Source organism: Thunnus maccoyii, chromosome 4 (assembly GCF_910596095.1).
Source record: "Thunnus maccoyii chromosome 4, fThuMac1.1, whole genome shotgun sequence".
In the NCBI taxonomy this organism is placed as follows: Eukaryota; Metazoa; Chordata; class Actinopteri; order Scombriformes; family Scombridae; genus Thunnus; species Thunnus maccoyii.
The window spans coordinates 29302539-29329607 of record NC_056536.1 but is presented as its reverse complement, the minus strand read 5'-3'; the positions used below and the strand labels follow the sequence as shown (position 1 = coordinate 29329607).

Sequence of the window (27069 nt, the reverse complement as noted above, 5' to 3'; positions counted from 1 at the left end):
GACACAGTGTTGAGACTCGTACAATAGACTCTACTGTAAAGGCGAGTCCGGGCCTTTTTCTACTTCTCTTTGTTAAGCCCCCCCCCCCCTCCTCGCAGGGCAGATGATGTAATGGTGCAGGCTGGCAGACTCATGACTGCAGACAGCTGATCCGCACTCTGAGCTTCATCAGACCGTCTCCCCGGAGGCCATCAAAGCCCCCCCCCTCCCCCCCCCCACCTCATCAATCATGCTTGTTGTCCACTTTTCTGCTCCTTGGCCTCCTCCTGTTTTCTCTCAACCATCCCTCCCTTCTTCTTCTACACATCATCAAAGGCTTCAACCTCTACTTTTTTTTTATTAACCCTTTTTACCTCCTATCCCCCCCCCACAACCCCTTATCTAAATAACCCCCCCCCCCCCCTCTCTGCAGGCTTGGAGAGGCATGCAGTCATGAGGCGCTCTGAAATTAATTGACCCTCACCCCACTGGCCTAGAAATCCCCTCTCCATCCCTCCCTCCCTCCCTCCCACACAGTCATACAAGCTTCCTCTCTAGAGCCGAGCCCCACCCAGCCTCCCTCCTCTCCCTCCTGTACTCCCACAGTCACCCCCCCCGCACCAGCTGCTCCTGCACCACCACCCTCCTGTCCCAAATGACACCACCCCCGTACACCCGCCGCTTCTTTATTCTGACACTGGGGGGGGGATCATGACACAGGGAAAAAAAAACAAATATTAAAAAAAAAAACCTGCACACACCCCTTTAACCTCCCCTCACCCATCTGCTTTCATGCCTCCGCGCTGGCGACAGTCGTGGCCGGAAGCTTTGTGTTTTCAGGTTGTACGTCCCATCTTCATGAACACGATATCTCGGGAACGCCTTGAGGGAATTTCTTCAAATTTGGCACAAACCTCCACTTCAAGGATGAACTGATTAGATTTTGATGGTCAAAGATTAAGTTCACTGTGACCTCATAAAACATGTGTTTTTGGCCATAATTCAAGAATTCAGATGTTAATTTTAAAAAAAAACAAACACTTAATACCTTTTTTATTAAATTCCTTCAAAGTCTTCACAATAAATGTTATGAGTCTGGACAAATATGGATGTAAACTGCAACTTGACTGGTTGGTGGAGGCAAACAACTGCGAGGTGGTATTTCTAGTTTTTGTTATTTTAACCATTTTCATCCCCAAAACTCTGTGTTTGTACATTATATGATACAAGCAGATACATTTGTTTACATCAAACAGTACTTAAAGCAGCTATAATCAATATATTTTTTATAGTAAAAATGTATCAAATGACAGTGTGATGTGAGAGACATGACTCATAGTGACTCTGCAGCTCCTCTCAGCTTTATTGAGCTTTATAGTGAGTTTCAGCTCGTTGTTTAGCTGTTGTTTAGCAACTTTACAGTTTTGGTTCACTCTCGGAGCTCTCATAGCATCGTTTTCATGTGTGGACAACAATAAAGTACGTCTCAAAGGATACAGCTGGTGATTTTCTATGTTTTTCTTACTATCGACAAATCTCATGTGCAGAGCCAAACCAACAATGAACTGATCTACTTACAAGTATTGTGTGTGTGTGTCTGTGTGTCTGTGTGTGTGTGTGTCTGTGTGTGTCTGTGTGTGTCTGTGTGTCTGTGTGTGTGTGGATCCAAAGTCTGAGACCACTTTCCTATTCACTTGAATGGGAAAGTGTTTCCCTTTTACAGAGCTTTGCTAGCTTGTTGTGCTACCACAACCTCTTGACTTTATATTACACTGTGAATTACTCAGAAGAACTTTTAAGTAGAAAGTCAACATGTTGTGATACGAAGCACAACAAGCTAACAAAGCTCTGTAAACCAAACCGCATTCCCACATATGCACACATCTGCCACATCTGCCTTACACAGAACTACTCTCCAGAGACCGAAAATGTCATCTGTTATTAATCTTTGGAGCCGTTTCTAAACAAACTAATGTGACTATAATCTTCGAGGGGCCAAGGAGCATGTCAGCCAGCGCAACGATGTGACTCATTGACGTGTTTTTAATAGTTTTTTTGGACAAAAACGGAGGTTTACAGCACAGAGAAATAAGATTTATCAGGCTTTGGATACACATATAATAGTTTTTAAGTAGATCAATTTATTGTTGGTTTGGCTCTGCACATGAGATTTGTTGACGATAAGAAAAATACAGAAAATCCCCGAAGTGCAACGCAGAACATTTATTCACATATGAGAGTATTAAAACAAGCTGTAAGCCTTCTTTTACTCTTGGAAACAAACACATCTGCCTTCATATACAATCCTAAACACTGTTATAAATACATTTTTATTCTTTTTATACTTTTCCACTGCAGCAGTTAACACCTCCTCAATGAAATACCCTAAAAAAACTGTCATATGTGATGCAGAACACTTTACTTAACCCACTAATATTATAAATATACTTGTATTAAATATGCCCCCCCCCCCCTCCTCCTTCCTCCCTTAACCATCTGTAGCACTATGGCACACTTTGCCTCCCCTCCTGTCACCATCCCCACCTTCATCCAGCCACACCCCCCTTTGAATCAGCCCCCCGTTGGAACACCTGCTCCCTGTCGCCTCTCCTCCTCCTCCTCCTCCTCCTCCTCCTCCTCCTCCTCCTCCATCTCCAGAGAGACCCTACCCCACGTCTCCCCTGTCGTAAGCCAGATCGGGGCTGCTCTGCTCTGCTCTGCTGTGCTCAGTCTGTGTGTCTCAGTCCTCTGGAGTTCACTGCAGCTGCTGCTGGATTCACTCGTACGACTGAAGTCCATCAGAAATCCGGCTTCACCTCCGTCTCTCTCTGCTGACTCTTCATCCCTCCCTCTCTGTGACTCTTTCTCCGTTCGTCTTCACGAGAGGTAGCTATGGTGTTTTCATTCAGACCCAGACGGCCATATGGTGTGTTTTTTCCTTTGTTTCTGCCTCTGAACAGACCCCCAGGCTTCCACTCTCTCCACTTTTACTTTTTCTGTCTGTTTTCGTCGACTTCTCTTTTTTTTCTGACTTCTTAGGACGTTTTCTCTGCAGCTGAAGGAGTTATTTTGTGTAGACTTGTAATGAAAGGCCACTTCATGAGCTAACTTTATCAGTGGCTCCTTTCATCTGTGTCTGCTGCCATTTATTAGCATTATTGAGTGTCGTGCTTCGGGTATATTGCTGCGTTTTAAAGGCTATTGATTCATGCTTTCCTCTTCTGTCTTTGTTTTGGGAAAGCTTAATGTAAGAGGAGGAGGGGTATTGTCTTGGGTTAAGTGTGTGTGTGTGTGTGTGTGTGTGTGAGAGGTGGGTGGGGTCATGAGGGGAACTGCAAGTCAGTCTGTACGAGAGCTTTAATAGTGTCAGGATTAGCGGCAGATTCTTTGTCTAGCCCTGCTGATCCAGCCTGGCCTGCTTGTTTACATCCTACTGACCCCCACACATGTTTACACCCTGTCCTCATGTACACACACACACACACAGACACACATAGACACGCAAACCAGCCTCAGACACCCCCCTCCTGCAAAGCCGCACCTCCGGTCTGTGGAAGATAATCCACCCACGGGGATAGATCCATTATTATGATGATGACTGTTTTCGGAGACTCTTTGTCGGGATTCGTCTGTTCTTTTGATTTCCGCCACACAAGCCAAATGTTCATTTTTGTTGTTCCTGCACTCAGCCGTTATTCAGTGTGAGTCAGCGCCTGTTATCATTACATTTGTATTATTTTATGATTGCATCTTTTGTATCATGTTTAACTCCCTTCTGACTCTCAGAATTGACACAGATTCGCCCTCCGATGACATCATCTGTTAAAGTCGGGCTCATCTGATTAAAAGGATAAAAGTTTGATTTAAAAATGAGCTTTTAGCTGTGACTCACAGGATGTTAATTTATGGTTAGAAGCTTATTGAAAGGCCTTGAAAGCCACAGAAACAATCATGATACTCATAATAGTTGGCTTTAAACTTGCTGTAGGCTCAGTTTTATACTGAACTGAATCAGCAGCAGACTGAAAGTACTGCTGAACCGAAGCTAGAATCAGCCCGAATGTTGCGGCGTTTACTTTTGTTTGAACTAAAGTGCATTTAAACAGTGATGCAGGCTTAGAAAAAGTGAAAAAATTACCTTGTCAGTGACTTTAAATCTTTTAACTGAGCAAAACATTTCAAATCAGCAAAGTGTTTCTTCACTTCAAGTTACAACAGGAGATAATCTAGGCAATAAAACTTACCTTTAATCGATTAGATACTCTCAAGGATTTTTCTGCTAAATCCTGTCAGACCTAGAAATGTTGTTTCAAACACTCAACCAAAGCTTGTTATCTTCAACCCTTCTGCTACGTGTGTGCCAGTCGAACCGTCCTCTAACGGAGTCTGAAACAGTTCTCCTTTGTAACTTTTTCTTCTCGTTCCTACAGAAACAAAAGTTACAGCAGTGGAACAGCCTGAGTTGTTTACAAGCAGTTTGTGAACATTGTTTCACTGCCACAAAAGACACCATGGAGGCTCTTAATGTGGCCCATCAGGAGTCCGTCTCCATTAACTCATTCGGGATCCAAGAAAAACTTCTTGCACAATTTTGGCAAACATTTTTCAGAACCAGCACTGCATGTTCAGCTTTTTGTTATCTAGTTAAAGTGATATGACCAGCAGCTTATGGTGGCTAATGGTGGCTAATATTAACACACCTTAGCTTGATATTGCTGCAGAACTGACACTACAGAGTCGGTTTGCTGACTTATTGAGTCTTGTGTACTTGTGCTACTGTTAGACTTCAGCATTTATCATCATGCTGTAATCACCGTTTGGGGTCACAGTGGCTGCTGTTCAGTAAAACTTGCTTTAAAAGTTGATACAGATGTCATATTACACACACAAAAACAGAGCGCTGGGTGTAGTTTAACGGATAAAGCTGGTGATATTTTGTATTGTAGTAACTGTCAACAACTCCCATGAAAAAAACCAATTTGTCTGTCTCTTAATATTTCCCAACTTCCCTACTGTGTCAGTGACACTCAGCCCAAAGCCTGTTGGTTCCTACTAATGACGTAAATCTTTAAAAACGAGTCATGAATTTATACTTTCATTTAAAAAAAGACTTTCCTAAAACAGCTGGATGCTGTAGTTTTTAGCAAACGTTACTTAAACAGCAGTAAAAATTTGTTAGTGAGTATTTAGGGCATGAGGACTGTGTGTTCATCATAATGGTGAAACATGTCTCCCAGTGCAGCGATTTGGCTCTTTGATGTGTTTTCAATAGTTTCTGGACAACAATAGAGCTCAACAGCACAGAGGAATAAGATATATCAGGCTTCGGTTACACACACACACACACACACACACACACACACACAATACTTTTTGCGTCATACACAGTTTCATGGGAAAAAAGCAATATTTTTGGTTGATAACTGATAAGCATTAACTTGTCTGAACGGTACTTGTTATGTTTCCATGACCTGCATCCACCTCTTCCTCCGCTCTGTTGTGAAATCTTTCTCGACTTTACCTGCTGAAGCCTGCAAACGCTCTGAACACTGAACCTGAAGTATAAACAGGACAAAAACTAAACCTTTTTGTGCATTTTTAGTGGTAAATATATCAGATATATCAGTCTATCTGACCTGAGGTGATGATGAAGGCAAGTCGCAGACTGAAGTCTTAACGTGTGGACTGTGGGTCAGTCGCTGTCTGACCTGTTGTGTAATCTGTACCTGAAAGCGACGGCAGGAGGGACGATGGTGTCGGGAGGATGAAGTGGCACCACTGTTAGTGGGAGTGGTTAGACTGCCGCCCGGATAAAGGTGAGGCTTGTCAGCCTGACCTGATTTCACCAGATCAACAAAAATATATCTTTAGGGTGACTGCGGGCACTCTCTTTGCTTTGCACCTGGAAATAATAAAAAGATAAGTAAAACCGGTTCTTTAGAAACTGTTCATGTTTCCCATGTCAGGCCCTGAGATGCTGGTTGAATTATTTTCAAATGGTTTTTATGAGTCAGGCCTGAATTTCAGTTTAAAACCGCAACAGATAAATAATCAGTTGAGTTGTTTTCTGGCCAGCAACTGTGGACAGACGGGGTGTTCGTCTCAGGCTCCGTCTCTCTCTGAGCTCATAAGGGGATTAAAGTGGTTTGAACTGGACGGACACACACACACACACCACTCTTAACCACCTATCATTCTCCCTCCCTCCGTCCCTCCTGTCTCTGCGTTTCCTTCGTCTCTCTCCACTTTGATCCTCCTGATGGACAGCAGCGTTGCTTCCAGCCCGTTCGCTCCGCCGGCCAAAACATGTGAGCATCAAACGGCCGTGTATGCTGGAGCTGTAGTGTGTTTGCGTCGGTCATGCAAGACGCGTTCAATATGTTTTTTGATACTTTGAGTAATTTGTCACCCCTAATTCTCTGCTTTTCTTTGGGTTTTTGTTTGTTGGTGTTCTTGCAGGTGTCCAGAGAGCAGACAAGTAGAAGAAACAGCGGTGGTACTGTCAGCATGGACCAGCTACTAGGAGGTAAACATCACTTTAAATTTGACTATTTTAACCATTTACTAATGGCATAGTAAGTATTTCATACCAGATTACATGTATGTAGTACTTTGTCTGTTCTCTTTTTCTTTAAAGCTGCTTTAATTAATTTATTTTAGCACTGGATCAAATGAAACAGAGAATTATCACTCGACTCTTCAGCTCCTCTCAGCTCTGTGGAGCAATTTAGCTCCGGACACTACCTGCCCAACAGCAAACAGTGAGCGACTACAGTTGGATCTTGTAGCCAGCAGCTAAAGATCAAGATATTTTCCTCAGGAGTCAGTAGACATCAAACCAGAGCTACAAAGAGAATGGATTTTGGACTTTCAGTCATCAGAGGACACAAACACGACTCCAAATGAATGATAATGTTGCTCCATATGCTGAATGTGTGGACTGTTTGCATTTATAAGGTGATGATATGTTGTTTCCAGCTTGGTGCACTGAAAAAGTAATTAATTAATTAATTACAGGTTTAAAATTTTTATATTCACCTATAGCTTAAAAAACATACACCATTAAATATATGTTGTATAAACTTAAACCTTAAACTAGGGGACAGCGGAAACAAGCTGTTAAAACCATGTTGACATCTTTAAAGGTTTGATATTGAACTTATTAGCAAACAGTTGCTTATTTCCACATCCAGCAGCAACATTATCTTTCATCTGGAGTCGTGTTTCTGTCCATTTGGTGAATGTAAGTCCAATATTCACTCTCTTTTAGCTTCTGTTTTTGCTTTCTACCAACTCCTGAGGGAAATATCTGGCTCTTTAGCTGCTAAGTGCTCCACTATGTTCACCAGCTAGTCTACAGATGACTGTGTCAGTTTGCTGTTTGGTGCTGAGCAGGTAGTGTACAGTGACTTTTTTGAGCTTTTCCTCTGAAAACAGCTGCCTGCTGCGGCCGATGACGACGCTATTAGAGCGCTGAGAGCGAACCAAAGCAGCAGTCTGATATTTTCTCAGTATGTTCATCTCTATTAGTGACTCCTGTCACATACAAGTAGTCGTTCCATCTATTGTTCATATAGAAATGCTGATTATAGCTGATTTAAATCATCAATATCTATTTTAAGTAAAGCAAAAACATGCGCTGCACTTATGGTGTCAGATTGACAAAGCCTTTGTTTGAACTTCTTCATCTGCACATCCAGCATTGTTCTCTGGTGCTTTTCAATTAGTCACAATATCCTCCAAAACACTCAGCGTCGTCCCGACTTCCTCTGGATGGATTACATCCTTCCCAGAAATGAAACAGTCAGAAGCGAAGCACTCAGAAGTGACGACGCAGGCGGTGGTAGAAGCACTGCGATCAGCAGACTGTTTCAGAGTGCACAGGAAGAGACAAGCCTCTGTTTCCCCCCACTCTGCACACGACTCCTGACCTCATGTTCCCGTCCACAGCCTGCATGACTAACCAGCACATTCTGCACTCCCTCTGAACTGGGATGGGTTGAAAAAATAATAAATCCTGAACAGGAACAGTGGTGTTATAATGTAGAATTTACCAAACTTCCCCAGCAATTAATAACTGTAACAAAAAAAAAATGCAAGATGCTGTCAAACTACAGCAAACGACGAATCTCTAACCAGTTTGAAGAGTGAAATCTCAGCCGTGATGCACTTCAAGCAAGGTTATCTGCCCCCAAAACCTCAAGAAATTAGATTCCTAAACAAATAGAAACTCCTAAAAATGATGATCTGAGGTCAAGGTTTAATTTGAGGCGTCTCAATATCGTGTGTTTCAGCAGATGGAAGTCTCGCAGAGTCGACTCCTCTCAGGGACAGGATGGCCCTCTACCAAGCTGCCATCTCCAAACAGGATGTCTCTCCCACCTCAGTCAGTGTGAGTACTCCCGTCAATCATCCTGTAGTTCATTCCAGTAGTGCTGAAAGATATTAAAGGGGCATTTCACCGATTTCACACATAAAGGTCAACAATTTGTGCCTCATGAGAAGCTTTGAACCCCAAAAAATTAAAGGAAATGAGAGGAGACGGGGATCCACGTGCAAAACAGACCCCATGTACACTTAGTCACTTTGTGCGTCTTGGGCAGATCGGATAGTAGTTGAATGTCCAAAAAAAAAGTGTAAATGCATCCAAGAATCATTCAAGACAGATTGAAATCCTGTTTAAACCACCATCTGGAGGTGCCAGATGTTGAAAAGTGTATCATCTTCTCTCAAGTGTAGCTATGACTAGTTAATGGCAGCTTGAGTTACAGTAAATTTACTCTATATTTAGCCGTTTTTCTGCTTGTTTCATTAAAGCAACAAGACAAAAAAGCAGTTCCAGTGATTTCAACACGTATAGTTGTACAGAATGAGCACAGAGCTGTTGCAGCATTTACTTCCCCTCATGAGTTGCAACCACTGAATGACCTGTGGTTGAAAGAGTGGCGTCAATGAAGGCCTGTGATGACTAAAACTTTTGTTTCACTTGTAGTTCATGAAAAAGATTCATTCATGTGTTTGAGTTGGTTTAAGGAAGTTGCTAGCTAGCAAAACTGTTACTGCTCTAACTTGTTCTTCCTCTAGCATTTCAATCAGCTTCAGGTGCGTTATCACCTGGAAACTAGCAGGGCTGACACTGATTTGTTCATGTGGACACTTGAAATGACTGACAACGTGTATAATGGGGCCAAAGCTCCCCAGCCAGACTCAAACCAGGGACGCTACATTTACTTTTTTTTCATTTGGCCGACACTTTTATCCAAATCGATGTACAAATGAGTACAATCCAAGCTTCGGTAGATCAAGGAGAAGCCTTTTGAGAATAATTGCTTCAACATTCAGTTCCATGTTCCAGCTGACGCAGCTGCCGCTAGCAGGTGTGTGAAGTAGCTTATAACAGTTGCAGTTCATGGTCAGTGTCTTAAACCCAAAGGTCAAAAGGGTTCCCCAAGACTTCAGACTATTAATAGAAAGCCTTCGCTATAAGTGAAGCTATTGAGTTGCATCATGGTGATTGCTGGATTCAGCGTTTATGGATGTTGACCCATAGCAGGGACTAAAAGTCAGGATATCTCGGCCTCTGCTGCTTTGATTTTAACTCTTCTTTTCTAAAAATATTGTCTTCTGAATCCCCCAGTGTTAGGAAAATACAATAGTAAACTACTGGAATTCCCCTTTAACTGTCAGTATTTTACTTTGCTCACATACCTGAACTTCCACAGTACTTGAGGAGGGTTTTTTTCACTTCTCTGCCTGCAGCTAAAGCTTCCAAGGTGTCTGCTCTGTGCTGTAGTCAAATCCAATCACCCAAACTGACTCTGAACCGCAGGGCGGCCAAGATCACAGTGTCGTAAGCAAATAAACAGGCCACACGCAGCTCAGACAGTCAAATTTTTCTAGGTTGAAAGTCTGTCTCGTGTGTGTGTAAAGCGGCGACGTGGGTTAAGCGTTTTGTTTCTGAACTTCCTGTGTGTCTCTTGTCTCTCAGAACGATCAGCTGGACAGTTACTGTGGGAAGCAGAAGGAAAACGTCCCTCCGTGCTCTCTGGACATGGTGAGGATTATAACGTCAACACAAATGCCTTTACATGCCACAAACTGTCGCAACCCTTTCAGTTTCTGCTCACTTACGTTATTATAAGTTACATGATATGTCAGATATGGTTGATGTTTCACTTCATGGACTCTTTCTTCTTTTTCTTCATTTGTTACAGAGTCCAGAGTCTGAACCAAACAGCAGGAAGAGTTTTACCGCAGAGAGCAACAGTAATTTACTTTCCATGTCTTCATATGACTCAAGATGATAGGAATTCTTTTCCTGTAATGAGAACTTGGCAAGTCTCATTTAGAGTGGATGTTTGGGTTTAGTTAATGGGAGTCCACACAGTAATTGTGGCAAAACATGAAGCACCTGAAGCTGATTATTCTACTTTCAAAATAGAGTCCAGTCAGTAAGAGTTGAGTTATTCAGAAAGTAATTTATCTTTTTATTAATTTATCTACATTTCTATACGTTCTACTTCATACAGCAGTAATTATTTGTCTACTATGAATCATTTGATAATTAATTTCTAAACTGTATCCACTGCTTCATTTTTGGATCCCTGAACATCTAAAATTCACTTTATGTGGGGGAAAAAGTCAAGTGCTCTACTTTCATTAAACATGAAATCAGCTCCATCTAGTGGTCAGAACGCGTCACTGCCTTTTCTTATACTTCCCATTTCGTTCTCCCTCAGGTTCTGGTCCCAGCACCCCAGCATCCTCCAATCAAAGAGACTCTTCTCAGCCCAAGACTTCCAGGGTGAGTCCTTCACATCGGACACAAACACACACAAAAAACACATTTCTGTTCTGTTTTTTACCAATAACTGAGTTTACTTTGTGTGCGCAGAGCTTCCGCCTGCCGGTGAGGGAGACCTGTGTGTCGTGTCTGAAGACGGTTTATCCTCTGGAGAGGCTGGTGGCCAATCAGCACGTTTACCACAGCTCCTGTTTCCGCTGCTCGCACTGCAACACCAAACTCAGGTGAGGACTTAACTTAATCATTTCAAAAAGAGCCGGAGACACTGGAGGCATATTTTCTAGAGCTTTAAGGCACTAGACAGTCATTGTTTGTTCTTATTTACTAAACAACTACATCAAAGTTTGCAGAAGTAAAGCGGCACCGCTGAAAATTGCATGTTTGGGCTCATGCAAGATGGAAAGAGACACCCTGACTGCAAAACAAAATGTTGTCTTGGTGTCTCTTTTGGTGACATTTTGCAGCAGCTGAGCTTCAATATTTAGTTCACACTGACGAGAGGCTGTAACATCTGCACAGATGTTAGTCAAAATATTACAGTATACCACCAAACAAATAATTATATGAAACCATCAAAGGAACCTGAGATGCAGGTTATATTTTCTTAAAGCAGAGCTCTTCTTCTGTCAAACAGATTTTCTGATTTTATTGCATTTTAATGAAATGTTACTGTAGTCTAATTATACTGTGCAGCTGTAATATGAGGGGTAAAAAGAAACAAAAACTAAATTTGGTTTTGTTGGCAGACAAAAAAATATGACCAGGAGAAATTAAACTAGGATCTCTTTTCAAAAAGGAAATGAAAGTCTCTTCAGACAGACAGACAGACAGAGGCTTTGTGGCCCTCTGACCGCTGGGCCTTAAATTTAACATCTGGAAAAAGTCCAGACAGCTTACAGCTAATTCAAATTAGTTTAGCACAACACAAGATAAAAATGTGACGGTTTATTTTTCCACATCATTTTATTTTTCTGTTTCCTGCTGTGGCCTCCTGCTTCAATTTCCTGGCTTTTAATAGCTCACATTAAGTCCAGTCCAGTGTCCCATGATTAGTTAAAAACAAATGAGCTATTTGTTGTTTGTTTGAATTTTCTAACTGTGTTTCCCTTTTTTAATTTCTATCCTAACTAGTTTGGCAAACTACGCCTCCCTGCACAACAACGTCTACTGCAAGCCGCACTTCTGCCAGCTCTTCAAGGCGAAGGGCAACTACGACGAGGGCTTCGGCCACCGGCCCCACAAAGAGCTGTGGGAGGGCAAAGGCGAGGCCGGGGAGACCTCGTCACAGTCCAACACTCCGACCAAGCCGAACATCCAGACCCCCACCCCGACCTCGGACCTGGAAAGCCCCAGCGTGGAGGACTCCCCACTGGCTAAAGTCAACATCCTGACAGCCACTATGGAGGCTCTGGGACAAGGATCATCAGAGAAGGCTGACAGACCCACTGAGACCCGCAGGCTGAAAATCTCCTGGCCACCACGCACAGAGCCGGAGGACACGACCAGCCGCAGCGAAGCCGCGACAATCACAGACGGGGGCTCCGCCACTAAGCCCATCCGAGCCAAGTGGCCCCCAGAGGACGACTCCCCCTCCTCGCCTCCCGAGCAGGTCAGAGAAACGCCCTGCCTGCGCCGGAGCTCCTCCCTGAAGGAGCGCAGCCTGCCCTTCACGCTGGCCGGCAGCACTCCCGCTCCCGAGGCCAGAAAAGAGAGTCAACCTCCTGCCATGGACGACCGCAACCTCAGCCCTGAACCCTCCAGCATGGAGCTGCAGCACGGCGGCCAGTCGTCAGAAAGCCAAACACCCATCGAGGACAGCTGCGTGGACGTACACACCAGCTCAGGAGAGGAGGAGCATGAGGGGGAGATGAAGAGTGAAGACATGCCAGAACATCCTCTCAACCAAGAAGAAGAAGAAGAAGAAGAGCTTGACGGCACTCCACAGGAACAACCCGGGCAAGAAGAAGAGGAGCAGATGGAGGAAGAAGAGGACGGAGGTGTGTTGGAGGAAGAGATGCCTCCTCTGAAACACCAGGAGACGACAGAGCCCATCTCGTCTCCCGAGGGAGAGGTGGAGGCCAGCCGATCCTCGCAGGACGTGGGCTTCTGGGACAGCGAGGAGGTGGACGAGAAGGAGCAGGAGGCGCTGACGGTGGAGGAGATGATCAAACGGAACCGATACTACGAGGACGACGAAGAGGATGAGGATGTATAAACTGAATAATCTGCTCTTGATCAAGAAGATGACAGCCATGGACATTTCTCCTTTTTTTTTTTTTAAAGATGTTTTCTTCTTCTCTTCCTAAAAGAAAGTTGCTGCAGTGTCTAGTGTGAACTCTACTGAGCTCTTTATTTGTGCCTCTTTGAACAGTTTGAAACATTTAAAGCCATTCCTGCAAGATAGTTTTTACAAAGACTGTCGGAGAACGTTTCCGCTCTGACATTTTAAATATACAATATTTAAAATTAAACCCCAAGTAATGAATATTTTTTAGACAGAAACGTCCAAAGGTTATGACACATAGAATCCGTTTTATTTTAGTGTACATGACTTTTGTAATTTTCTATTTTCATTCGATGCCTCCTAATCAGTCCATTATTCTGAAAAAAGATTTAAACTACTGTTATCTACCAGTTACATGGTTTTTGGGAAAAAAGCTCACTAAATTTGCCTCTTTATAAAGTTTAATATGAGAGCTAAAAAAATGAAATGAAGCCCAGCACTTCCATCTGTTAACATTTCTCTCTTTTTTTTTTTTTTAAATGATGGGTTTGGTTAGTTTTTGACACAACATCTGTAGAAAATACATCTGTCACTTTATTTTCAGTTGCCATTCTGTATGTACAAGTTAAACTGGAAAAAAAACAAACATTTATGTTCCTTTTTGTTTCCATTTTTTGAAGAGTTATGTCTGGATCTGAATAATGTTGTACTGTTGTTTTTAAACCAGGGGACCAAATATCCTAGATTGCTACTGTTTAAATAAATTGTTATATACAAAATGTCTGAGTTGCTAATCTGTGTCCAATATGGCAATAAACTCAACTCCTGCTCAGTCTTGTTTGTTTATAGGCAGAGAACATCCTTAAAGACGCCACAGCCATGAGGCTTTATTTACTGTAAACTGTGGTTTGAGCTGAACGCTGACATGCTGACGTTTAGCAGGTATAATGTTTACCATGTTCACCTCGGCTCAGAATGTCAGCACGCTAACGTTTGCTAATTAACCTTAAACACAGAGTGCAGCTCAGGCTGACGGGAATGTCGTTAGTGTTGCCAGAAATTTGGTCAAAAATCAAAGTACTGGACAAATTAAATTAACCTCATGCTGGTGCTAGAGGAGAAGTTCAAGGATCAAAGTGGTTACTGCTCCTCTTAGAGGGGAACATTAATATCCCAGACTTCATGGCAACGCATTAAATAGTTGTTCGGTTAAAAGCCTGTGAAGATATTCAGTCTTCCAGGTCTTGGTATATCTAGAAGGGCTGAGTCGCCTCATCTGAAAGGCTCCTTCCTGGATGTGTTCAGTGAAAACCTCATGGTGGCGTCAGAGGACCATCAAAGTCAGTCAGAAGGGCTGCAACTAACTGACTGTTTTCATTATCAATCAATCTGCCAATTATCTTCTCTATTAGTTTTGTTTTCAGAAATTAGTTTAAAATGATTTTATAATTTTGTAGAGCAAATATTTGCCAGTTGCTTAAGAAATTACTTATAACAATTATTCAATTATCAAAATAGTTGTGCTGATCGACTATTCGTTGCAGCTCAGAGATTCATCCTCTGGGCTCCATGAACATCTGTACAAACTTTAACTTTAAATCATCTGATAGTTTTCAGCTCTCAGTGGTTGAAGGCTTGAGTGCCACTTTCTAATAAATCACTGTTTAAAGGGGTTAAAAGTTGTTTAATAGATCGATTATAAACCATTAATAAGAACATTTGTGTTGACAACTTGTAAGAAAATTCCTTTTATCATCCTCCAGCAGGTCGAGTGTCTTTTTAGCTCTTTAATGCAGTCACTTACCTGAATCTTGACCAAAAACAATTTACAATAATAACAATTTATTAACACATCTAACTACTGACTTTACAGCTTTTTTTTTTAGAAAGTGTGAACTACCAACAGAAAGGACATCAGTCAGATGAACCTGCCAACCTTTAGTGTTGTTCTACTGGTCTATGACTAATTTCTACAACATTAGTATGTTATTAACAACTCATGAAGCCCTTTGTTACATCCTATAAACCCTCTTTTTAAAGGGCAATTATCACATTTAAGCACAAAAACATCACAGCTACTCAACTGAAGTGGTTTCATCTTTTAAGCAGTCTGTCTGTCTGTTGGTTTGTCAACACTTTGGTCCAGACTGAAATATCTCAACAACTATTTAATGAAATTTGGTGCAGACATTCATGGTTCCCAGATGGATCCTCCTCTGACTTTTCATCTGGTGCCACCATGAGGTTGACATTTGTGGTTCAGAGTGAAATATCTCGACAAACTTTGAGGAGTTTTCTATGAAATTTAAAGCAGATATTCAAAGTTCTTACAGGATACATCGTCAGGACTGTAGTGATCCTCAGACTTTTCCTCTAGCGCCACCTGCAGGTCAAAGATTTCACAGATTTTAGTACAATATGTGGGACATTCAAGGTTTCCAGACTATATATTCTAATGACTTTAGTGATCATCTGATTTTTCTTCAAGCAGCACCTTGCGAGCGACTTTTTCAGCTCTTTATTGAAATATCTCGGCAATATTGGATGGATCGCTGTGAAATTTTGATCACATGTTCGGTCCCCAGAGGATGAATTTTAAGAACTTCCTGCCTTTTAATCTAGCACCATCATCTGGACAAAATTTCATTAACGTTACTCTTGGAGTAGACTACTCCACAAAGTATCGACCTTTCAGAGTAAAAGTGTCACAACAAGAGTCACAACCATATTAGGGACGTGTGGCGCTGGTTTTGAATACAGGTTGTACTTCTCAATCTGCAACAGTATTTAAAGACAGAGATGTAGACTTTGTTTAAAAGTGATCAGTTTTATTATTCAGACTTTATTGAACAAAATAACTATAAAGAAAGCAGTAACACCACTTATAATCTAACACTGTCTCAGATTCAATTCAGCCATACAAGTGCAATACCAATAGTTGATCAGCAGATGTCCTTTTGACTGTATTGAATGCTTCGAAACAGTGAATCATTTTCAATACAATTGCTTCATATTGATTCAGTGCTTAAAAAAAGCTTTGTTTTCCCCCCATCACCAACCTCAGCTGTATTTTGTGTTAAAGGACAAGTTCGCAGTTTTTTCAAGTCTGTTTTTAAACAAGTCAGGAGCCCAAATGAACATTGAAACATGTTTTTCTTGCTGTAATCATTCCTTCTCTTCATACTGACCATTAGAAGATCCCTTCATAATGCACTTACAATGTAAGTGATGGAGGACAAAATCTACAGTCCTCCTTCTGTGCAAAAATGTATTTAAAAGTTTATCTGACCCTAATATGAAGCTTCAGCGTCCAAATGAGTCAAATCAAGTAGATATCTTTCAGCGTTAGTCTTTTTAGTGCCAAAGTCCCTCTTTTTGTTACTATACTTCCACCTGCAGCTCAACAGGGAAACACTGTCCGAGGAAACACAAAGAGGGAATTTGATGCTAAAAAGACTGTAAATGTGTCAGATATCCACTTGATATGACTAACTCAGACTGCTGAAGCCTCATATAAGCTTCACATCACCTTTTAAATGCACATTTTGGACACAATGTGGATTTTAGCCTCCATCACTTACATTGAAAGCACATTTGAAGGGGATCTTTTAATAGCCAGTATGAACAGGAGGAATGATTACAGTGAGATTTCAGTGTTTATATGGACACTTGACTGTTGTTTTAAGATACACTTGAAAAATTGTAAACCTGTCCTGTAAGTACTACTTACCACGCTACCACAAACACAGTGAACATTGACAACATAGCACCTGCTAAAAGTCAACATGTTAGCATAATCATTGTGAGCATGTTAGCATGCTGATGCAAACAATTAGCCTCACAGAGCTGCTAGCATGGCTATAGATACATTAACAATGAGACAATCCACAATTTATTTACATTACTTAAATCTTTATTGATGATGACACACGTACTGAACAAGGCCATTATAGTGCAAGTCAACAAGGCAAAGAATTATTACAGGAGTCCTTGGTGAGTAAAGTTGGAGACGCTACAAAACCAGATTAGCTCTAATTTGGTTGAACTGTGAAATTTTTTGTAAACTGAGATTCTGAGTAAACTTTTAAATAAGTGACTTTTAATACCCTGAACTTAGATGTGGCTGAAATAGCCGCATCATTGTCTCATTAATATCTTTGCACTGTCTAGCATACGTTTTACAGTCCAGGCTGTAATAACCTGATCTTAATGTCTCTATCCAGCCCTGCAGGAAAAGAATAGACTGTTTACATATTACATTTTTACATGTCCTGTGGACCATCAGTGGCCCTAAAACAAACACAACAGCTAAAACAAAACGTACAATCTCCAGCAGATATGTGATTTATTAGTTAACCCTGTGTAGTAATTTTTACGTCACTTTATATTTTCTAGCATTACTGTCTGCAGCATCCAAGTGTATGAATGATGCAGTTTGTCTACATGCTAAAACACGACAGAAACCTGCTATATGCAGGTACAGATGAATGCAGGTAACGCTTTATTTTACGTTATTTTAAATTGATTTCCTGGAAATTTTCTGTGTAATTTGCAGGTGTTTATAACAGTTAATTTTTAGGATATTTTACAGAGACGGTGGTGCAATTTGTATAAATTACAAGAAAAAATTGAAAAAAGTGTTAAGTTTGTTTAGCAGTTTAATACCCACTCATTAAATGTAGTAGTTGTTTGCAAAAAATCTTACTAAATTAGACTATTAATTCAGAAAATTTACTGATTTTTTTTTCAGCGTGTAGTTTTGTGTGTCAAACAGTATGTTAGCTTACTAGCTTTATTCAATAATTTCCTAGAAGTAGCTTTTGTTTAACTGTTAATTCTTCTGACATTTCTTTGAAAGGGTTTGGTAGAATACATGAAATGTACAACCTAATATGCTACTATTTACTTTGACACCCAAAACTACACACTAAAAACTAAGTATTTTCTGTCAGTTAAAAAAAGAGTTAAGAGTCTAATTTGATAAGATTTTTTTTTCCAAATTAACAACTACATACAAGCCCAAATACTGTATAATGATCAGGGACTTACCAACTAAACCAACTCAACACTTTTTTTCCCTTTTTTCTTATAATTTGTACCAAATTGCACCACCCTCTCTGTAAAATGTCCTAAAAATGAATCATTAACCATTTTTACCTGCAAATTACTCAGAAAATTTACAGCAAATTAGGATAAAATTACAGGATTTGTAAGATAAATCGTTACCAGAATGTACATTATAGTTGATGTTTCAGTGCTGCTGATGTTGCTGATGGACAAATACTGATGTGTGACGTCTAGCGGCTGAACACACATCCCGGATGACGCAGAGTAAACTGATTTGATTAAGAGGTTGGTTAACCGATTTAGCTGATACAGTATAATCATGTTGATATAATAATTCCCTTTAATCAGACAGAAGGAAAAAAAATAATCAATCAGAATTATTTTCTGTGGAAACCAGCTTCCACAGACAACATATGACAACTTCGACAGTATTTCTCACTCAGCAGCTTCAGGTCTGTATCATGAAGCTCTCTCTGGGTTAGCCGCTTCACTGAGCCCAACACCGGCGATCCTGGATAATCAATATCATGACGCTGGTTATCAATAGGCTCAGTTAACTCTGGGCTTTCCTGTGCAGCTATGAAGAAGTTCAGTTTTATAGAAACATATCACATACCGCATCACTTCTGACTACAAAAGCAAGAAATCAGTTAGATGATCGATAGACAATTAACTGTCAACTATTCTGATAATTGATTTATCATCATTATCAAGTTCCAGTTTTTCAGATGTGACATTTTTCTGTTTTTCTTTATAGTAAATAGATAATTTTTTGGGTTTGAGACTATTAATCAAAGACATCAAATTGGTTTTTCAAGTATTTTTCACATTTTTTTGACATTTTAGACTAAACAATTAATTGAGAAAATTATCAGCCGATTCATTGATAATGAAGAAGAAATAATCTAAAATGTTTCTGTTTTTCTTTTTTTTATTTTGACTACTATAAACTCCTGTAGGAATAATGTCTATATTTTTCCAGTGATCTGATTGGTCAGGAGTTGAGCTGTTGACAGGTTTTGATCCTCAAAGCAGCCGAGGTTACCGTGGTGATCTAGTGAGCAAGATTTGTAATACTGTACCAGAAAACCTGAGTTCAGGTTCACAGCTTTTCAAGTCTGTCTTAAAACAATAATCAGGTGGCCAAATGAACATTGAAACTGATTTTTCTTGCTGTAATTATTCCTCCTGTTCATACTCACCAGTAATAAATTCAATGGAAGTGATGGGGGACAAAATCCATAATCCTCCTGTGCAAAAATGTATTTAAAAGTTTATCTGAAGCTAATATGAAGCTTCAGCATCCAAATGAGTCAAATCAAGTCAATATCTTTCCAAAGATAAATATCTTTTTTTTGTGCCAAATTCCCTCTAGTGCCAAGAGAGAATCTGGAAAACTGTGGAAGAGATTCACTTTCTTTGACTCACTCAGACTGCTGAAGCCTCAAATTATCTTCAGATGAATTTTTAAATACATTTTTGCACAAAACGAAGACTGTGGATTTTGGCCCCCATCACTTACATTGGAAGCACATTTGAAGGGGATCTTTTAATGACAGGAGGAATGATTACAGCGAGGAAAAATGTCTTTCAATGTTCATTTAGACACCAGACTGTTGTTTTAAGACTCAGATTCAAAAATCGTCAACCTGTCCTTTAAGCCTAAAGCTAGCCGGCTAACCCGCTAATCTCACTTCGTGATACAGACTCCTGGTGTTGCTGTCATACGCTGCGCAGACACACCACACGCATCACTAAAGTGCCGTTGGCAACACACACAAAAAGTAAAACCAGCAACCAAACATTATTGTCTTTATCTTAACAAAAAAAAAAAAAACATCCAGCAGTTAATTCTACATCACATATGGCATCACAGAGAGGAAATTACCTTCTGACTACAAAAGCAAGTAATTAATTCATTCACTTAGCTCTTCAGCATCTTTTAAACTACTTGCTTTGAAAAAAGGTCATTCTAATTTTAGGCTTCAAAAAGGTGGGAAAAATAAAATGCAGATAGGAAATAATCCTTCATATTGAGGGGAAACACGCACAGTGAGTAAAACCTCGACATACGGAGAACAAAATGTTACAATTACAACACGTTACAGTACGATGCAATCCAATACAATAGCCCTGCAACTTCTTCTTCTTCTGTGTGAGGTTTACAAAGTTACATTTTAATTGATTTAACTCTATGGTTATTTTTTTTTTATATATATATATATATATATTTTTATGGCTGGTGTTGCATCGGACTGCATTATATCGGGAGGTGTTTCTGTTATTTTGTCCACCCACTGTAAGCATGTCTTCCCTACACGTCTACCCCCAGCCTCCCTCGTGTTCTCAAAGTGCTGAGTACAAAAACAAAATACATTCCCTGAACTTTTTTTTTTTTTTTTGACGTAGAATAGAAATTTAAACGTGTATTCACCAGATTCCCCTTGTAGAAAATATACCTGACAAGTTCTCATTTGTAATCTGGCTCCGACACGAAAAAACTAGAAAACTTGCTGATCTATTCATCCACTTTTCCAGGAAACAACATCTTCTGTTTGGTTGCGATTACCAAACCTGTAACAACCCTCTAACAGTAATCATGGATGCATTTCTGAAAATGTCGAAACAAATCCACTGTTCGCTTCCAGGCAGCTCCAGGAGAGCAGTGTGAGGTGGGGCAACAGCAAGTCCCTGATCGCTCACAGGAGGGCAGCCTCTCCCAGAGAGAGGACAGGGAGAGGGAGGTCGAGAAAGAGAGACAGAGGGAAAGAGAGAAAGAGAGAGAGAAAGAGAGAGAGAGAGAGAGGGTCAGTTCCCTGAAACATAAACTGCCAACGAGCTCTGACTCGGCACAACTGTTGGCCTCGCTCTGCTTTGCTTGGGGTCGTGACAAATGAAATAAACTAAGTGTGCCAGACCTCATGAGAGGGATTTAACAGCTCAGTGTTTCAGAGACACACTGCATGCGTTACACAGCTGAGAAAAAAAAAAAAAAAAAAAAAAAAAAGAGGTTGGATGATAGCAGTACAGATTGCATAGAATTAACAGTTAAATATCTCCGAGGAGTTTTTTTTTAGCTTCTAGGTTCAGCCTTCTACGCCCGCACCTTGCACGCTGTAACCTCCTCTCTGCTACCGTGCAACCAGGAGGACGATCCCGGTCGTGTTGCTGTGATGACGGTGAAATGTACGAGTCTTATAAATAAAAGCCGGGGCAGTGTTGAGGAAGATGACGAGGCGACGTGCATTACAGAACCGCAGCTGCTGTGTTTTCTGGCAAGTGGGGCTGTTAGCAGCATGCTAGGCTACCGTGGGTGAGCTCTACAGTGCAGCCAGCTGTTCGCAGGGGGCGTAACGAGTCCGGGGTCCGGGGTACTCTCGGCTCATCCGCTGAGGGGATGCAAATCCACTTTGACCTTCTCCCCGCTGCTCAGCATCCCCACGGTGGGGTAGAGACCCCCGGGAGGTACCGCCATCTCCCTGCGGCCCATTAGCTTCCCGTTCCTCGTGAAGAACACCTGCAGCACCACAGGGGGGCGATAGTGAGTTAAAACACACACACACACACAGAAAAAAAAAACCTTTCAGTGATGGTAAATCTGCTGATGGATCCAAGGAATAATTAGCTGTTAAAGAAAAGACTTTTCATAACCGCTGATACTAAAACAAACTTCATTTGAGAGCTTTCAGTGCGCCAGTTGTAAACAGGAATTATGTGCTGTTAGGAAATATCATTAAACAAATAAGTGACAGTGTAATGTCTGCCTTCTTTGGGGGGGGGGGGGGGGGGGTGAAAAAAAAAAAGCCAATGTTTATAGTACATGTCTCTACTAAATCAGCGAGTGATCAAACATTATCTAGCTGTTCTCAAAAGAACACCAACAAGCTTTTCAATGCTAATACCGAGGGCTTCTTTCCAAGTCGGAGAGCAAATACCAACATACTAAAACAACAAGTGAAGTACTGTGGAGTGTATGTCTTCGATAAATCAGGCTGAGTCACATATCAAACATTTACTGTACCACCCACTCTAAAAAGAAAGGCTTAACCGCTATTGAATTACAGATGAAGGGTGAGTGAAACTGCAACAGGCTTCGTTAGTTTGAACAACACCGGCAGCGCGGCAGTTCAGTGTGTGTGTGCTGTGGCTTTTCTATTGTACAGCCTTATTGCACACACACACACATACACACACACACACGCACGCACGCACGAGCGCCTCGCCCTCCACACCCGCACACACGTGCAGCCGTGCCCACAGAGACCTCTGTAATGTCAAGGAGCAGTGCATTGAGGGTAATGTGTCCTGCTGAACAAATATTGACAAATCCCTGGATTACGACTCGGCCGATTCCATTCTCACCCACTCGGGTTTCAGTACCACATACACACACACACATCCACCCCCCCCCCCTCCCCAAACTGAAAACCACAGTAATTAAAACAATAACAAACAAACAACAGTTGGAGCACGGAGCGGTTGGATGATTCCAGTGTGAAGGCGTGTTGGTGGTGGTGGTGGTGGAGACGGGGGGGGGGGGGGGGGTGGTGGTGGTGTGCGGATCGCGACATAAAGGTCACGGAGCGATGGTGACCTCCCACAGGAGCCGAGTTACACAAGAGTAGGAGAGTAATCGCTGATGGTGCAAGGTCGCTGAGGTTTGCCAAAAGAAATAATAATAATACAATAACATACAAGGAACTGACCACTAATCTTGTACTTTGGCTATTTAACTGTTGACAGTAATAATTGAGATACAAGGACGGCTGAGAGGTTGATGCTGCACTGTGTTTATGTACTAGAGATGATTTTAAAAGGATCTGTATTTGGCAAAACACAACCGATCCTTTCATTACTGCCTGCTAGTGTTGCAGCGCTGCTCTCCTTCACAACATCCTCCAGTCAAAGCATCTCTCTTCTATACAAGAGTGAAAAAAAAAAAAACTCATTTGGATCGTTTAACTCAGACTCTGATGCTCTGATGTACTGACTCTCTCTTCATTATTGGCAAAGAGCATCAGTGTATAAAACAATCAGCTAGCAGCTTCTCATTTGTAGTCGGGGCGGACGGTCGCAACATCATCGGTGGCGGCGGCGGTGGCGGCAGGTCGTATCAGCTGTTGCAACTTAATTCAGTGAGTGATTTGATGACAGGCCAAAATTAAAAACTTGGCTGTCGCCTGGTTTTGTTTGTCTGCGCTCAGCCAAAGATCATCTGTGAGGGAAGTTGTAGTTTCCCCACAACGATGACTGATGACTGATCTGTTTGCTTTATAGTGGGAGTCGCATCAATTTCAGGAGTTTCGATCTCCAGTTTAATTTTTCATCATTTCAGCTGATTCATTTGATATTTTGAAACCACGTCCTGGAGCGCTGGCCCCAGTCAGAAGGCTGTACTTGTTATTTCAATGTGACAGATGCTTTTTAAAATCAATGTGGCATCAGTTCAGCTTCAGTATTGGCAGATAATCAATATTAGAAGGACTCAGATCAGTATTTGGGGCTGGAAAAACTTGATCCAGACATCTCTAGTATAAACAGTATCTCTATTCTCCACTTTTGTATTTGGAGCAGTTTGTTAAAGGCTGGCAATTCCATTTCTTATTGTCAACAAAAAACAATTGATCCTAATAAGAAACAGATATTGTTGCACATCCAGCAGTTACGGAGCAACATTATCATTCATTTGGAGTCGTGCGTCTGTCCACCTGGTGAATGTGAGTCCAATATTCACTCTCTTTTAACTCTTGTTTTTGCTCTCTACCAACTCCTGAGGGAAATATCTGGCTCTTTAACTGCTGAATGCTCCACTATGTTCACCAGCTAGTCTACAGCTAACTGTGTTTATCTGTCATTTGGTGCGGAGTAGGTAGTGTACAGTGGGGTTTTTAGAGCTTTCCGTCTGAGAACAGCTGCCTGTTAAGGCCAAAAACAACATTATGAGAGAGCTGAGAGTGAACCAAAACAGTCGAGTTAAGCTAAACATGAGCTGAAACTCACTATGAAGCTCTTTAAAGCCGAGAGGAGCTGCTGATAATCCTCTGTAGGTTCATCATTAAGAGCCACGCCTTTCATTTATTACACTTATTATGGAAAATATCAATTATAGCTTGCATGAATATTCATGAGGGGTGTAATGTCATATTTTGAAGGGAAGTAGAGTTGCTTATGTCTTTCATTTTTTTTCCAATTATTACCTTCATTGAATAAAAGCAGCTATTGACAAAGGCCTGATGACGCCTTCAGCCGTCTGTCACGCAAGGGAACAAATTTCCTGTTTGAAATGCAAATCAGTCTGTGACGTGTTCAGTTTACATGTATGTTCTAAACAGCTGCGTCATGTCTGGGGAGTGTTCCTCACCGTGACCTTCCTGCCTTCCTCTCCCCGCTCTACCTCTTCCCCATCTTCCTCTTCCTCCTCTTCGTCGTTGAGGTAAAATAAGTTCTGGACGCCTGCCTGACCCGGACGGACCTCCAGCCGCCGATCCCAGTCGTCCATATCACCTGAGGACATGTGTGTGTGTTTGTTTGTTTGAAGAAAAGGCATTAATGACCAGGTAACACAGAACAGTGAAGTAGTTAGACAGCAAAACATGTACCTGCAGGGTTATGACGCAACCCGAGATTTCATTTGTGCCGTCTTGTGCGTTGTGTGAATTTGAATAATTAGGATGATTTCCATTACAAAGTACAGAAGTACGGAATTGTTATCAAAGGTTTCGTAATGTGATGCAAATGCTCTGAAAGCACCTGAGGGATGGAAATCCTAAATTTGTCTCTCATGGAAAGGGGTTTTCCATGCGGGGGACTTTGCTTCACATCCATTTTTTTTTTCTCCCCCCCCCCCCCCCCACATGCAACACAATGAACTCTATTAAGACCCAACGTTGCCAAAACCGTCTTATGCTAAAACCACGATAAGTAGATATAAGAGCGAAACCTCCCACGGACACGCGAACCACTTTAGAATGAATGACTAGTGTAATTGTCCCACCCGAACCCTCCGCCCTCACCTTCTCCGTCCAGGATGTAGTCTCGTGGAAACATGATGCCGCAGCCCATGATGTCACCTTTGAAGCAACGAGGACCGAAAGCGTCCCCGACCCCGCTGCCGTGGAAGATCTTCCCGTCATCTGTCAGGAGAGAAGGAAACTTTTTTTTAATTGAGCCGTTTATCATGTAGTCTGTTTACCTGTGAGGTTATTTTTATACTTCCGTTGCTGAACTTGACCCACAAGACTACTTGTTTAATGTGTTTACAGCCTGTTTATATGTGCATATACAATATAGAGCTGGATGTTCTGTAAAGGGCAAAGCAGCACTAGTAAAAACACCTATCTTGCAAAAAAAAAGACATCAACAACATCCAAAAGGAAATCATCAAAACAACACATACTACAGTTGCGAGAGACAACAATGGAAAAAAAAAAAAAAAAAAAAAGAGCAAAAGAAAAACATTGCAGAGGTAGCCTGCAGACGAGCTCTCCTCAAGCGAAGCGGCGTGGCTGCTGCTGGTAAATATTTATGGAGTTGTCATGGGACCCGTCCCCGGCTCAGGATACTGTTTAAACAATCTCTATCTGAGCACCGGGAGGGAGACGGAGACACTGTATCATTACGGCTCCCATGCGGGCCCTTGTCACAACACCACACACTAGGCAAACAGTGAAGCCACGCCGGCACAGGCGCAGCGTTGCTAAAAATAGCAGAGCAAGGGCTTTGGAGAGTCACAAGGGCTGGCACTGGAGGTGAGCTGGGATGTGGAAGTCTAGGTTTTTGGGCCCAAGGATAGAGCCAGTTGACTGGGACGGGAACGGTGGGAGAACTCTCTGGCGGAGCGTCAAGGGGCTGGAAGGATGTTCGCTACAGCAGCTGGAGGGATTTTTTCATATTCTTGCAAGTTCGAGTTCGTTGGCTCGTTTTTTTATTCAGATTATATTTATATAAAAAGAAGAAAAAAAAATCGCCGACTCCAACTACCTAAACAAATTTAAAGACTTAAATTAATGGCGTAAGACTTTAATTATCCTTTAAACACACTGTTGTTGCTCTCGCTTTTACTGGAGAGGAGCTTGTAAACACACACACACACTGTTATGGTTGAACGGTCTTTCACAGTTTTGTTTTTACTATTGTTTGATTCTTGAGTGTTCTGTATATTTAATAATGAGATCGGGGCTGTAACGATCAGTCGATCGACAGAAAATAAATGAATCATCAGCAATTTGAATCTATTGTTTGTTTAAGTCATTCATTACCCGAAAATACACCGTACTGTCTGTTTCCAGCTTCTGAAAATGTATTTGTTGTTGTTATCTGTTTGACTTGTGTTCCAATATTTCTTTCTTTCTATTATTCAGAGGAAATTTTAAAAAAATGCTTACTAGATAGTGACAATTAGTTGCAGCTGTAAATGAAATCTTCTGGATAAACATTTGAATAATCATGACTTTGTTTGGTTTTATTCCATCATATCACAACCTAACACTCTTTTCCACATATTCACCAAGAAAACTAACAAACCGACATGAAACATGAAGATGTAGACGAACAAAACAAACTTGTGAGCCGTACATAAAACAAGTGTTATGCATAAAATTCAAGCACGACACAGCACTTATTTCCATCGTGGTCCTGAAATAGCCTTTGAGTTCCAGTAGGATTCATGTACCTGGCAGCTATAAAGCTACTTTTGAGCAAAACAATCAGTTCTTACTCGAGTTACTTTTCTCGGGCGTGCTTTGGTACTGAAAAAGGTTGGAAATCAATATTCAGGAAGCAAGCTCATTTCGGGGGCTAGGGTTGTGGCGGAAAATGTTAAAATTTATGTTGGAGACAAGAGAGTCTAAAATTAGCATAGAGGTGCTGACCAGAGTTTGGCTCCGAGGCTGCTGCTGCTGCTGCTGCTGCTGCTGCGAGCGCAGGGAGCAAAAAACACACTGGTGATGGTGTTAATGCAAAAAGTCAAGATCACAGACTGAGGCGGTCTCCGGTA

General features: G+C 41.5%; 2 protein-coding genes across 10 annotated transcripts in view; one reads left to right on the top strand and one right to left on the bottom strand.

The window, feature by feature from the left end:
• Window positions 1–13839, top strand: part of lima1a (LIM domain and actin binding 1a) — a 30904-nt gene extending 17065 nt beyond the window's left edge. For 5 of the 6 annotated variants that reach the window (XM_042408138.1, XM_042408142.1, XM_042408139.1 and 2 more), the window contains 7 exons: window positions 6439–6505; window positions 8274–8371; window positions 9968–10033; window positions 10194–10245; window positions 10719–10783; window positions 10874–11007; window positions 11915–13839. In XM_042408138.1, coding sequence (XP_042264072.1) covers window positions 6439–6505; window positions 8274–8371; window positions 9968–10033; window positions 10194–10245; window positions 10719–10783; window positions 10874–11007; window positions 11915–12998 — 1566 coding nt within the window. In that variant the 3' untranslated portion in view covers window positions 12999–13839. The remainder of the gene's footprint in view (window positions 1–6438; window positions 6506–8273; window positions 8372–9967; window positions 10034–10193; window positions 10246–10718; window positions 10784–10873; window positions 11008–11914) is intronic. The other variant, XM_042408143.1, reaches the window with a different exon arrangement.
• Window positions 8370–27069, bottom strand: part of spryd3 (SPRY domain containing 3) — a 70338-nt gene continuing 51638 nt past the window's right edge. Inside the window, exons 9-12 of one of the 4 annotated variants that reach the window (XM_042408149.1) lie at window positions 25088–25207; window positions 24436–24578; window positions 15339–15390; window positions 8386–8414 (exon numbers count right to left, since the gene is read on the bottom strand). In XM_042408149.1, coding sequence (XP_042264083.1) covers window positions 8401–8414; window positions 15339–15390; window positions 24436–24578; window positions 25088–25207 — 329 coding nt within the window. In that variant the 3' untranslated portion in view covers window positions 8386–8400. Of the gene's footprint in view, window positions 8415–15212; window positions 15391–20294; window positions 21592–24435; window positions 24579–25087; window positions 25208–27069 lie in introns of those variants that run through there. The other 3 variants (XM_042408151.1, XM_042408148.1, XM_042408147.1) reach the window with 3 other exon arrangements.